Here is a 14,983-nt window from a genome sequence, read left to right as displayed (position 1 = left end):
TTGCCTGGGGTTAGACATGGACTAGACATTCCCTGCCATAATGTTCTTGTTAAACTCAGAGCCATGAATGGAGGATGCCAATCTAAATAGGCTGTGTACTGGTTGACTCCAACCAGATGATGAAGGAAGAGACAAACAGCAGATAAAGTTGTTTTCTTTTGTTGGTTTTTTTTTATATATTTATTTATTATGGATACGATATTCTGTTTACATATATGTCTGCAGGCTAGAAGAGGGCACCAGACCTCATTACAGATGGTTGCGAGCCACCATGTGGTTGCTGGGAATCGAACTCGGGTCCTTTGGAAGAGCACACAATGCTCTTAACTGCTGAGCCATCTCTCCAGCCCCGTTTTGTTTTTTTTTTAAGGACAGAGAAAGTACTCCAAATAAGATTGTAATGGTAGGAAGGAGGTGTCTCACTGTACAACTGTCCAACCTTAAACATGTCTGACATAACATAAACCACACTCAATAATGAGCAAGCATTAGCAGAGGTATCACAGCTGTCTGTCTTAGCGTGATCCTCCTGCTTCAAATTCCTGGAACTAAGACTTAAGGAACAGAACACCAGGTTCATCAATTGTAACAGTGTCATTTTTGATGTACTTGGAACGGAACCCAGGGCCTTGAGCATGATCTTGTGTCCTTTTACATAAACCTAAAAGCTGCTCTAAAAAATAAAATCAGTATCTAAGAGCTACCAAATTCAATAAAATATCTAAACCCCCAATGTCAAACAAACTCATATAACTGTAGGTAAAAAGTAAAAATATATAAAATATTACAACACCAAATGGGGGCTGTGGAGATAGCTTAGTGTTAAGACTACTTATTCTTTCAAAGACCCAGGTTCGATACCCAGAACCCACAAGGTAGGTGGTTCACAACTATCTGTAGCTCCAGTTCCAGGGAATCCAGTACCCTCTTCTGATCTCTATGGGCACCAGGGTATACACATGTATCTATATAGACAAACACACATAACAGAAATAAAATTTAAAAAAAACAACAACAACAACAGCAAAACACCACTAAATGTCAGTCATAATATGCTCCCCTAACTTACCTCTTCACAGCCAAAGGAATGATTTACCCGGCACAAGTGGCTTTCCTGATTTGCTTCCTCTAGCTTCCAGAAATACCTGAAGACCACTAAAACCCTGTGCAAGCATCAAAACAAGGCTTGTCCCAACCCTCCAGGACTTAGACCCACACTTGGCTTCGCCTCTTTAGCTACTTTAGTCACTGCAATTCCTTCCTTTGCACCTTGTGTACCCTTAGCCTAAACATCATACCCCAGAAAGATGTCTCTAGATGTTAAGGTAGGATCCCTCCTGGGATCTACTCACAGCGTAACGTTCTACAGATACATACATGCACACAGGCACAGAAAAGGGGTCGTTAATTGTAGATCTGCCACAGTAGCCTCCACTCCAGCACCCACCTTCTCACGACAGCACACAATCACTTAGACATTTCCAATGGATGAGCACAATGTACAAACTTTTTGCCTCAACTCGCCCAGAGGTTCTGACAGAAATGTCCACACAAGCTATCAGAATACCATGGTACATTGTGGGACAGTACCAGGTGAGGGGTACATCAAGTAAAAGATGCCTTTCAGGTTCCCTGGTGCTGCCAGAAGTTTCTCAGGTCTTACCTAGGACATGGGCCTAGCCAGCAATCAGTGTTTCCTCTCCTTGCCACAAGCTGCAACTCATGTTGACAAGAACACTCACCCCCATCTACACCTAGAACCTGCTATAATCATCTGCTCCATCTGTTCCAGATAGGTGCTGTGGTAGGACCTTGTTAAAAAACAATAACAACAAAAACAAACTAACAAAAACCAAATCACCTATCCAGGGTGGTCATCTGCTCAGCAAAGCAGCCATACAGGAACACAGGTCCAGGAGCTTTGAGGCTGCAGTGCCACCATCATTTCCAATTTGATTCTCCAAGAATCAGGGATGCATGTGTAAACAGCACCAAAAGTTGTGCCTGACAGCATATTTCAACACTGGCACACCCACCCACCTGCTGTCTATGAGTATAAAGCAATCTCCAGCTTCTTGATCTAAAGTTACCTTGACCATTTGTCCCTACGAGACCTTCTACATTTGTTTCCTTTTTCTTTGTCAGTACTGAGGATCAAACACAGGGCCTCATACATGCTAGGGAAATGTCTCTTGTTCTTACCCTGAAATCTATTGCTTAGATGTTTCCTGGAGCATACCTGTTAGATACTGAGTGGCAAGAGCCTTTGGCTAATGAAGATATACCACTGGCCTACCCCCAATACTGAGCCTGCCTTTCCATATGTCCTCTCTCATGCTTTGTTCAGGAAACAAAGCAAAGGGCCTGAAACAAATAGTTTCACTCAGTGAATTTTGAAATAAAATCAGGAAAGATCAAATCACAGAGGTGTACTAGGCCCTTCAATGGACACTTCTCACCTACTGATAAAACCATAACAATGATCACCTCAGCCCGTGAGCTGAAGTCTTCCCCAAAAAAGCTCCTGTAACAAACAACTGCTCAGTCTTGCAAAAAAGCCAGGTGGTGGTGGCGCACACCTTAAATCCCAGCACTGGGAGGCAGAGGTGGATTTCTGTGAGTTCAAGGCCAGTCTGGTCTGGTCTACAGAGTTGGTTCCAGGACAGCCAGGGCTACACAGAGAAGAAACCTTGCCTCAAAAACCACCACCAACAACAACAAAAATAATAAAAGTGCAAAACGGAAGGAAGGTTAGACTTTGAGTCCCAAATGGGGACACAGAGCAAGTCAATCCCACCTCTTAATCCCCCAATAAACAGAGCTGGTAGTCCCACCTTCTGATGGCTTCTGACTATATAAGATATATCTAGGAACTTGACTGGTATTTAGGGCCACCCAGCGGTCTTGACAGATCACAGTGCTCTTTTACAGTGATTCAATCCTATCAGGTCTGGGTTGCTCATGAAAATTAAGGTTTACATGGCGGCAGTGGTGGCACACGCCTTTAATCCCAGCACTCGGGAGGCAGAGGCAGGCAGATCTCTGTGAGTTCGAGGCCAGCCTGGACTACAAGAGCTAGTTCCAGGACAGGAACCAAAAAGCTATGGAGAAACCCTGTCTCGAAAAATCCAAAAACAAAAACAAAAAACCCCACATGAATAAGGACAGGAAGAAGTTTTAATTCTGTGGGTCCTGACCAAGACGTTGGAGGGCTTGTTAGAAGGCTGAGCAGATTAAAACACCTGCCCTGTGTCCTAATTAATGTTTTTATGAACCTGACACAACCAAGGGTCAAGAGGAAACGTGAGCTAAAGAACGGTCCACATCAGATTGGCTGGTGGTTTTATCTGTGAGTAACTTCATCGATGATGGAAATGTGAGGGCCCAGCCAGCTGTGGGCAGACTTGTTCCTCAGCAGGTGGGCCTGGGCTGTATAAGAGGGGTAGCTGAACACAGGCTAGGGAGCAAGCCAGCAAGCACCATTCCTCCATGGTTCCTGCTTCAATTTCAGCCCTGACTCCCATCAGTGATCAACTGTGATCTTAAAGCATAAGCAAAATCAACCCTTTCTTTCTCTAAATGGCTTTTGGTCATGGTATCTATCAGAGCAACAGAAAGCAAATTATAACACTGCACAATCTGATGACCTGAGTTCAATGTGGACACCACAGTAGAACTGACTGCTGAAAGCGGTCTTCTGCTCTCCACACAAGCACTGTAACACATGTCAGCACTCACATACAATATGCACACGAATAAAATTACGAAAAAAATACAGCACATATTTCAACCTCTGTAGTTCAATGAATGAACAGCATACACTTGTACTTACCCAACCTGAATGAGTTCATTCAACTTTGTTGCATTCTTGTCATCCATGCCTTTAAATGTAAAGAAAAATAAATGAGGCCATGGGGTAGTTAGACATAAACAATAACAAATTCCCTTATTAGTGCCTTCCATGTAGACTCCAGATCTTGATAATGAATGTTCTTCATCAAACAGAATCTGCACCTGCAGTAAAGTTGGCCAGTACCTTGTTTGTCACAGACAGCCTCTTTCTAACCATTGTCTCAAAGATCTAATGTGCTTCCTGTACGGCTAACCTCTTCTTCTAGGAGTCGTCCATGATAGTCTGGTACTGTTGAACCACAGCTCCCAATGCTGCCTGAAAACTGCATCCTTCAGGCATCTCACTGGGTCCTGGGCCTTCTTTCCCTGCTGGTTGTATGTGGACTCTCAGGAATATAATTTGAATGGCATGGCCAGCTAAATGATAATTCTAATGCCCTAGTTTCTGTCCACATCACTGTCCTAAAGATGTCTTCACAGGAAAGCAAAAATTAAAAAGGTAACAAGAGCCTAGGCCCTGGGTATGGGTATGCACTGTAAAATCCTCAACAGTACTGACTGACTGACTGACCGAGTAACAGTGGGACCATACTCACTCACCCAGGCAGAGAACCAAAGACAAGAATGCAATTCTAAAATCAGGCAGAAATGTACTGTACCTTTAAGGACTTAAAGGACTTTCTATCATAGACAGTGCAGGACAGACATTAGATCAGTTATAAACATGATCAAAGAAGAAAAGAAATAAACCAAACAAAAACAAAAGCAGTCAAATCAGAATTCTACTCTGAAAAACTTTTAAGAATGAAAACAGAGCTGGGCTTGATGGCACAAGTCTTTAATTCTAGCACTCGAGAGGATCTCTGTGGGTATGAGGCCAACCTGGTCTACAAAGTGAATTCCAGGACATAATCAGGGCTACACAGAAAAGACCTGTGTCGAAAAACCATAAAAGAATGAAAACAAAATGAAGCCTTTTCAGTGAACAGTAAGTGAAAGGATTCAAAGCTGGACAACTGCACCACAGAAAGTAAAGAAAGCTCTCACTCTGAAGAGAAGAGCCCAGGTAAGGAGGAAGATCACTGGGAAAAGCAAATACAGGTATGTTTTTGCAAGAGCCAGGCACACCATGGCCCTTAGATGGACACTAACCAACCCCTCCAGTACCACCACAAACACATGAAAAAATGGAGTACTAACGACTTTAAGTCAAGGAGACCCAGTCTTGTCTGAACAGGGACACTGGAGCTCAGATATGCAGGAGAAGAGGGGTCAATGAAGAGGAAAGCCAGGGCAGGAACAAAGCTCTGCAGCACTGTGTCTAGCAGGTTCTACATGAGATGCTTAGGGGTGAGGAGGCCAAACAAACTAGGCAGGACCTTATGAGACATGTCCTGGAAGAAACAGGAAGAGGGGAGAGGAAGAGGGAAAAGTGAGAAGTTCTGGACTTTACATCTAGCAGATGCCTGAGCTGGTGAGGTGAGAACAGACAGTCTTGAGCTGTGGTCAGGCTAGGACCTTTGGAGATCCAGCCAGAACTTAGGCTCCTGTCAATACTGGCTCAGCTAGGCAATCATGGCAGAAAAAAAGCAATGGAACCACCATATACATGCAGGTGGCTTTGCATACAAGGAAGTAGTCCTGGGCAAAACTTGACCATCACTTAGAGATGTTCTAAAGACTTTGACTATAGGCAGGAAGTTAGTAGGATACTGTACACTTTGATAGGGTTGAAATGACTCAAAACAATCATGACAAGTGGTGCGTGGAAGTATCTGGTCCAGGTCACAGTGCTGGTCTTCAGAGTGTGGTATAAGGATGTACAGTGAAATGGCAATGAGGAAAAACGATCTTGTGTGTGTAAGCCTATGTGAAAAGCATAAGCAAACATTAATAAATGGTAGAGGAGGCCAGGGAATGGTCACTCTATCTTTTTTCAGCTTTTCTGTTGTCAAAAAAAAATTTCAACATAAAAGTTGGAGAGAAAACAGGCACTCCTGTACACTAAAAGTCAGCAGTGACAAGGACTAGAACGATGCAAACAGCAGCAGTACTCACAACCCCCGATCTTCTTTCGTAGCTCTCCATAGCAGATCAGACCATAGAGTTCCTGGGATGATTTCTTTAGCCCTCGAGAGAACACTGGAAGATAAAAGGACAGATGTTAGGCAGGAGAAACAGAGACATCATAGGGTACAGCTTGTTTGTACAAGGACACTAGAAGCACACTCTCCAGAGGCTAAGACTAATCACATGTGGATCAAGGCACCTTGGCCATATAGTTGCTGACCTCTGAAGAAACTGGCAAAAAGCATATAGTAGGAGCAGTGTTGTTTTACTCCAAGTAAAAATATAAAAAATAAGGGGTGAGGTCAAACATTAGTCCTGACAGGCAGAGCAAATGTTTCCTGGAGAAGAAAATTGCTTGATTGACAAGAAGTATTCTCAGAGAAAAGAAAGAATTGAATGGCCAACACAATTACGCCTTATGGCACAGAGTTCCCCAAGTACAGGTAAGCCATCACCCTGAACCCCGAAAACTCACCTTCCCACTTGCCTATGCCTTCCCCAGGTGCCAACGGATATATATCCAACAAGTCCCTGCTAACATCCATCCTTCTAATGTCACCAATAGGTGTCCCCTTTATTTAGGAAGAAAACAATCAGGGATATCGCTCAATATGGAACCACAGGACTGTTGTGTAAGACTTCACAGGCTCCTTTCAGAAGATGAAATGGACAAAATTTACACTTTTGCCTGTCCCCTCCTGCATCTTGTTCCTCAGGTGCTTTAGCCTAGAGCCACCCTGTACAACCCCAGTACACAGAGGACAGCAGAGCATACCTGGGGAGCTCAAGGCTCTTGAACCTGGCAAGAGGAGAATGACCCCTCTGAGCTAGCCACTGTTTTCTAAAGATACTTTACATTACAGAACACTGGAGGCACTGTCAGGTCATCTCACAGAGTAGAGACAAATGTCCCCTGCAAAATCTCTCAACTGTTTTCTCTAGTTCTCTTCTCAGAGACGACTTCTAGACATTAACATTCAGCTTGTACAACAGGAAATGAATATACTAGTATGATGGAGGTGGGTCTTGTATCTTATCTGTTGCTTTCATTGGTTAACTAATAAAGAAAACTGCTTGGCCTGATAGAACAGAAAATTAGGTAGGCAGAGTAGACAGAACAGAATGCTGGGAGAAAGAAGCCCAGTGAAGGAGTCGCCATGATTCTCCCACTCCAGACAGACGCAGGTTAAGATCTTACCAGTAAGCTACCACCTTGTGGTGCTACACAGAATATTAGAAATGGGTTAGATCAATATGTAAGAGCTAGCCAATAAGAGGTTATAACTAATGGGCCAGGCAGTGTTAAAAGAATACAGTTTCCGTGTAATTATTTCGGGGCATAAGCTAGCCGTGCGGAGCTAGGCGGGAACGCAGCCCGCTGCCGCTCATATTACAACACTAGTACAATTCTGGAACATGGACTAGCTCAAAACTCTGCCTTTCCTAAAATACTAGGGTTGACCAATCCTGAAGGTTTTCCTGAGGGAAAAAACCCAAGACCATGTCGGACTCTCAAAAGGAATCTAAGATCTTGACGGATAACAAAAGTATGGCCCATAGAGCTGGGCGGTGATGGTGGCACACACCTTTAAACCCAGCACTTGGGAGGCAGAGGCAGGTGGATCTCTGAGTTTGAGATCAGCTTGGCCTACATAGTGAACTCCAAGAAAGCCAGAGCTACAGAGAAATCCTGTCTCAAAAAGACAAAACAAAAACAAAGCAAAGATGGGGAGGGCTAGAAAAATGGCTCAGAGGTTAAGAGCACTGGCTGTTCTTCCAGAGGTCCTGAGGTCAATTCCCAGCAACCAGATGGTGGCTCACAACCATCTGTAATCAGATCTGGTGCCCTCTTCTGGGCTACAAACATACATATATACAGGCAGAACATTGTATATTGAATAAATAAATAAATCTTAAAAAGAAAAGAAAAGGGCCCTTCATATGTGATGGCTATGCAGTCAAAAGCACAGAGGAAGCAAGGCAGGAGGGAAACTGAGTCACCACACAGGGAAGTGAAAGAAACGTCTGCTATGATCCTACAATGTGTTGAAGCCTCTATCCCTCACCCCTGATGGGATAGAGAGCTAAAATGATGCTGCCAGGAGCCTGAGGTACTTGGGGTCAGGAGGTGGTTTTGCAGAGAAAGGTAACAGAAAAGAAACATCAGCTTTGTATACTTTGCAATACTAACCCAAGAAAAAAATTCTTAGACTTGGTAGACCTGGGGGAGGAACATCTATGTTTTAGGGCCATGGACAGAATCCGAGTTTGTATCATCCACATGCCTGAAGGTAGAGATTGGTGAACAAACCAGACACACTCTATCATCACACAAGGGACAACTTGAACCACAACAATCTTTCAACCCTAACTCCTTAGTCATCTCACTGGGGAGACTTTACTTTTCTTTCTTTTTTTTTTTTGTTTTTTGTTTTTTCGAGACAGGGTTTCTCTGTGGCTTTGGAGCCTGTGCTGGCACTAGCTCTGTAGACCAGGCTGGTCTCGAACTCACAGAGATCCGCCTGCCTCTGCCTCCCAAGTGCTGGGATTAAAGGCGTGCGCCACCATCGCCCTGGGAGACTTTTCAAGAGCAGCTGGAGTAAACAGTTTGTCTTGGAATGACTTTCAAAATTTACAATGAGCTCCAACAAGAAAAGAAAAAGTACATAAACAATGTATCTGGAAGGTACAGATGTTTCACATGAACGAAGACAGCCTTGGATCTCAGGGGACTGGACTAGTGCTGAAATATGTATGGTGATATATATTATTTGTGTTTTAATAAATAAAGCTTGTCTGAAGTTCAGAGGGCAAATACAAAGCAGCCATACGGGTCAGGGAGTGGTAGCGCACACTTTTAATCCCAGGACTCAGGAGACAGAGGCAGACAAATCTGTTAGTTCAATGCCACCCTTGGTTATACAAGATTGAATCTGTCTAAAAGAGAAACAGAGCTCACAAAAAGGTGATCCCAGCATTTGGGATTACATGCCTTTAATCCCAGCACTAGGGAGGTGAGACAGGAGCGATATTGGCTGGGTGCAGAGAGGAATAAAGGGGTAAGAGACAGGAGCTAAGTGGAATGTGGAGTGTGGGGTGTGAAGACCTCAGGATTCGTGGAGACAGGATCTTGCCCATTTTTAGTCTGAGGTAGAGGTAAGAGCCAGTGGCTGGCTGCTTTGCTTTTCTGATATTCAGATTGAACCCCAATTATCTTTTTTATTATTCATGCTACAGATAAACAAACAAACCAGTTATGAAACACACAGCAGTGTTGGTAACTGAAAAGGACAAAATGGGGTTGACTCGAAGTCTGTGGGAAAATCTTACATTGATGGTTGTACGAATTATGGAAGCTAACAAACAGGTATCAACAATATCCTGAGATTAACTGGGAGATGCTCCCAGGTGTGGAGACTGACAATCTAATCACAGGGGTCTCTAGGATGAACAACAGACCACAGGAGAAAGGGTGTGTGACACTCAGAGTTCTGCTCTGCAGTCAGATGGGGAATCAGGCAGTCAGTGTCTTTTAAAGCTATAGTAACATGATGCATATAGTAGCCAAAGTATCGTGACCTGGTAAAGAGCACACCACAAAAATGGTAAAAATCAGGGGTGTCAAAGGCCAAAATGAAGGCATAGGCAGGGATCAGAAGTAGGAGCAATGTGGCCACAGATATACATTAGTGATTCCTAGGTCAAAAACTTTACTATCTGGAAAATTAAAAGTGAGTATTAGAAGGAAGGATCTCTAGAATAAGTCCACCATAGAAAGTGCAGAAATGAAAGGCAGAATAGAGCAGGCTGGGACCGAATGAGTGCCAGAGGAGACTCCAGAACATGGAGGAAGGAGGTGGCTAACTTTTATGGGGAGAGACAATTGATTAGACTATCAGCTGAAGAGGTAGTCAACCAAGGGCACTTTTAGCCAGAAATGAGACCAACAGCTAAGGATGATCTAATCATGTCCCCGAAGATGAACCGAACTGTGCAAATCTTGACTGTAACACGGATGATCAGAGCACTGGCAAAGTCAGCATCCACCCCAGTAGATCAGCACAATTCAGGCTTTCTTGTGCATCCACAGCTCAACTTATCTCAATACCCCAACTCATAGGGGAGGGACCCAGAACCTTTGCTGTGAGGCAGTTTCCTTCCAGGTAAAAATCTTCCTCCACCTTGAAGGGAAACTTCTTGACACATAAGATGTAAAGGAAAGTGAACAACCAGATAGTCTAGCACAGCATGTTTACAACAGGATGTTCTAGAGGAAGGTAACAAACATACTTCCTGCGGGGACGCTCCATTAAGACAGGAAGTAAACAACTCAAAATATTTCTAGCAAGTACCTGAAATTGACCAGATGCAAAAGTATATAAGCAGTAAAGACTACTAAGATTTCTCTTAGACTAATCAAGCTGTAAAGAACTCTCAGTAAAGCCCAGTTGCCTTGAAGAAGTAGAGACCAGCAAAGCTGCCTTAACAAGGCTCAGTCTGAGCCACCTTGGAAGAACACTTTTCCAACCTATTGAGGTGACTTCAGGGTGTGCAGGCACACATGCACACACACAAACACACAGATGTTGAAACACACAAAAAAACCTAACTCAAACAGCAGTAAGACCCCTGTACCACAGGTATGGGCAGCTTCCTCACAGTTAAGTTTGACCAACAGCCTCTGGATATGCCACCAAGCAAAGCATTAGGAGGCAAGTCCTATAGTGAGCAGCTAAGTGAGGATGGTATCACAAAGAGGACATTGGGTATTTGCCTGAAAAGAACCAACTCTGCCTAATGGTCTCCCAGAGACTGAGTCTGTAGAACACTCACCATTGTCAAAGTCAATGTACTTGGTAATCTTGTGCCAGGTGCGGTAGTAGAAATGCCGGACCTGCTCCTTGTTCTTCACCATGCTGGCAGGCTTGCCCTTTTTCTTGTATTTTAGAGCAATATTGTTCTGAATAGCTTCAAAATCTTTTCCATGCTAGAAAACAAAAATTCCACAATAAAAGCACAGCAGTTAAAAATAAAACATTATTATTTTAATGATATAGGCATCGTCAAGAATCAAAGAGTGACCAGCTATGTACAAGATGGTTGTCCTTCAAGGTACTTCTGCACATATAAACTTCAACTTTACTTCCTTAGACTCTCAAGTTTTACTTAGAATAAAGCAGCAATAGAACTCAGGGACAGAACTATCCCTGTCCATGGACAGCACCAGAGGCAGGGCTTTGCCATTGTTTGAGTGTGTGTGCTCTCTAAGTTCATATTGTAGATGTGATGGCAGTAAAGACAGGCTTTTTAAAAATATTTTATTTATTTATTATGTATACAATATTCTGTCTGTGTGTCTGCCTGCAGGCTAGAAGCAGGCATCAGATCTCATTCAGATGGCTGTGAGCCACCATGTGGTTGCTGGGAATTGAACTCAGGACCTCTGGAAGAGCAGGCCATGCTCTTAACCACTGAGCCATCTCTCCAGCCCCAAAAGACAGGTTTGCAAGGGATAATTCCTTCTGGTGACAATAAGGCCCTTATAAAAGGAGCTTTAGGAAGCATTCTGCTAGCTTGTGTTCTGCCATGAGAGGACACAGCATTTCTTCTTGCTAAGATATAAAAATAAGGTGCCACTATGGGCTAGGGATATAGTTCAATCACAAAACACATACGGCCCTGGGTTCAACCTCTAGTGGAGAGAGAAGAGAGATTTCAGTTTTGTGCATGTTGTGGCAGCATGAAACAAATTAAAATAGCCGAAAAGCAAAAAAGGCATAAGGCTCATCACTGGGACAAACAGCGTGATCTTGGGTAACCCTTAAGGGACCATGAGGGAAACATGCAAACAGTAGGACACCATGGGAAGAGAGGTCAGGCTGCCACCACAGAGCACCTTAGAATAAAAGAATGGGTTACAGAAAGTGTCATCAAACAGAATTGGCAAACACAAACCCTGGGAATAGATCCAAACAGAAGGCATTCTGACCATACCTCAGGGTCAATCCTTCCTAGAAGGCCTCCTTCAAAATCAGGGTGTGGTTGAAATTTGAGAACGTAACTTGTGTTCCTGTGTTCTTTTTTTTTTTTTTTAATTTAAATAACATTTTTATTTTATTTATTTTACATAGCAACCAGTTTCCTCTCCTTCCTCTCCTCCCATTCTGTCCTTTTTCCCGTCTACCCCCTCCCCCCCATCTACTCTTCCTCCATCTCCGTTCAGAAAGGGACAGGCTTGTTTCTTTATATGATATAGAGAAGCAGCTATCTGGTAGAAAATTATATAGTAAGAAGTACTGAGAGGACACTATGGCAATAGCACCCCTGAGTCCAGATATGAATTTCTTATCTATCTATCTATCTATCTATCTATCTATCTATCTATCATCTATCTATCTATCTCTATCTATTTATCTTCATGGAGAATACAGGCATTCTGCAAAATGGCTAATTCCAGGGCTGTGCAGGGTGTGTTGTGTGCCAGATGAGTGTGGAACACTTGGAGATACCCAAAGTGAGACCTGAACCAAGAAAAGACAGGTTTCAATTTGTACCAAAACCATATGGGCACAAATCAGTGGTGAATGGATTATAATCCACACAATAAAGCAGGCTCCATGTATCCACATATACATACACAGGTGTGTAAAACACCAAGGGAAAGAAAGAGAGGCCCTTCTTCAAAAGAGATCTGGCTGAGCGGGGTAGCACAGCAGGGCAGTGGTGACACGTGACTTTAGTCCCAGCACTTGGGAGGCAGAGACAAGGCGATCTCTGTGAGTTTGAGACCAGTCTGGTCTACAGAACAAGTTCCAGAACAGACTCCAAAGCTATACACAGAAACTCTTGTCTCAAACCCCCTCCTCCCCCAAAAGAGATCTGTAACCTTGTGACACAAAGCAATGGAAGCAAGATTGTCACTGAACAGATTTCACAGTGACTGCTGTGCCAGGTAAAAGCAGTCAGGTTGTTTAAACTAATGTAAAAAAGAATGATTGGAGCCAGGCAAAGGAGGTGCATGCCATTAATCCTAGCACTCAGGAGAGAGAGGCAGGTAGTTCTTTGTTGGTTGGAGGCCAGCCTGATCTACAGAGAAGGTTATAGGACAGGTTCCAAAGCTACAGAGAAACCCTATCTTGGAAAACAAACAATGATGGAACATGTGGTATTTGCTGATACCCAGAATGGTCTAGAAGGTCCCACCTGAAAACAGTGGCCTGGGCTGGCATCACAACTGTGGCAGCTCTCATGTAAAACTGGGCAAGATAAATCAAAGACCCATTGCTGCTAGGAAATTTTGTTTTTTATTATTTTATTTTGGAGTGTGTATGTATGTGTGTAAGAGTTCATGTGAGTGCATGCATCACAGTACAAACGTGGAAGTTAGGGGACTTGTGGGAGTCGAGTCTACTCCTTTGACTATATGGGTCCTAGGGATCAAGACAGGTGGTCACGCATAATGACAACAGCTTAACCTGCTGAGCCACCTCACTGGCCGTTTATAACATTTTTAAAGTCTGAAATAGTTTTAAAGATAAATTGATTTAAATTAAAGCTTACTCATTCCTTTAAAAAAACCTAAACTGGAAGCATATTCAAGACTAAACTAAGAGGATGGGGAATTGGAGGTAACCCACGGCAACAGACTGATACCCAATCTTGTACAAAGGAGGTAACACAGGCATCTAATCATGCAAAGGTAAAGCTGGGTCTAAAATACCTTCCTGTGTCAGCTGAAAAGCTAACTTAACTCCTCAGTAATTGGTAACTTGAACAAGAAAGAGACACAGACAACCTCACTGCCATGAGGCCTGTCTTATTTATGACTTCTGAACCTGTATTCTCACACTATACTGTCTGTGAGACTTGAGTATGTGCCCTACAATCCCCCTGCATTGTATGTCTCTGATATGATGGTAAGCCACTGGAGGGTAGGGTATTTTGAGATTGATATCAGAGACAAAGCCTCCACAGTTCCCAATGCAGTAAATTAAGTATAGTATGGTTAAAAAGATTAATGAGCTGGGAGGGTGGTAGCGGCATGTGCCTTTAATTCCAGCATGCAGGAAACAGAGCCAGGTGGATCTTCAAAGAAACCCTGTCTTGGAAAAACAAAATAAAACAAAACACCCAAAACAAAAACCAAAAAGAAACAAAAAAGATTAATGATTTAAAATAAAATGAGCCGGGCGATGGTGGCACACGCCTTTAATCCCAGCACTCGGGAGGCAGAGGCAGGGGGATCTCTTTGAGTTCGAGACCAGCCTGGTCTACAGAGCTAGTTCCAGGACAGGCTCTAAAGCCACAGAGAAACCCTGTCTCGAAAAACCAAATAAATAAATAAAATAAAATAAAATAAAATGAAAGCACAGTTATAGGCTTCATACAAAAACACCACTGAAACCAAAAGGACTTAGCCAAGGTCCAAGGTCCTTCCACTCAGGCACACCCAACCACCTTGGCTCACTTTTAGCATTGCTAGTCACAGGGGAGAGTACAGATCGACTATCACTTGAAAAAAACAATGATTTCACACTCAAAATTGTCCTCATCAGAGCTAGAGATGTGGGTATCTTAAGCAAGAGAGAAGAAATAGACAAGAAAAGACAGCAGCAGAGTCCCTGCATCTGGTCAGTCACCAGTACCCTCAGGGTCAGGACAAGAAGTTTCCTCTGTTAGGAGTGTTGCTGTGAACTAGGTCTTCACTGGTGGTAAATAAATCAGACTAGGTTCCTCAAAAAGGTAGTGAGAGTGTGCAAATCTATTCAATGGGGGGAAATCATGTCTAGCACGCACAAAGGTTTCATTCCCAGTATTTTTATGCATACTCTCATGTGCGCGTGCATTTGACAATTACACTGGCCAAACAGACACCAGGGTCTTTTAGTCAGACCCCAAATGAGACATAAGGCAGACATACACACTCTTGCACTGTCTCCATTGTATTAAACTGTGGGGCATTTTCTTGAAAAATGGTTCACGTGGAAGAACTCAGCCTAGTATGGGCAGCGCTGACCCTGGGCATACCATCCTGGGTTGTATAAAAAGAAAGCTATCTAAA

The 14,983-nt window shown here is 43.3% G+C and overlaps 1 protein-coding gene across 4 annotated transcripts in view; it reads right to left on the bottom strand.

Moving 5' to 3' along the window:
• Cramp1 (cramped chromatin regulator homolog 1) overlaps positions 1-14,983 on the bottom strand; it is a 58,910-nt gene that overhangs the window by 28,218 nt on the left and 15,709 nt on the right. For all 4 annotated transcript variants that reach the window (XM_050135528.1, XM_050135519.1, XM_050135538.1 and 1 more), the window contains exons 4-6: positions 10,756-10,909; positions 5,911-5,994; positions 3,833-3,881 (exon numbers count right to left, since the gene is read on the bottom strand). In XM_050135528.1, coding sequence (XP_049991485.1) covers positions 3,833-3,881; positions 5,911-5,994; positions 10,756-10,909 — 287 coding nt within the window. The remainder of the gene's footprint in view (positions 1-3,832; positions 3,882-5,910; positions 5,995-10,755; positions 10,910-14,983) is intronic.

This window comes from Alexandromys fortis, unplaced genomic scaffold (genome assembly GCF_014885135.2).
Source record: "Alexandromys fortis isolate MF-2015 unplaced genomic scaffold, M_Fortis_MF-2015_v1.1 scaffold_29, whole genome shotgun sequence".
In the NCBI taxonomy this organism is placed as follows: Eukaryota; Metazoa; Chordata; class Mammalia; order Rodentia; family Cricetidae; genus Alexandromys; species Alexandromys fortis.
The sequence above is the reverse complement of the archived record's forward strand: the minus strand, read 5'-3'. Positions and strand labels throughout refer to the sequence as shown.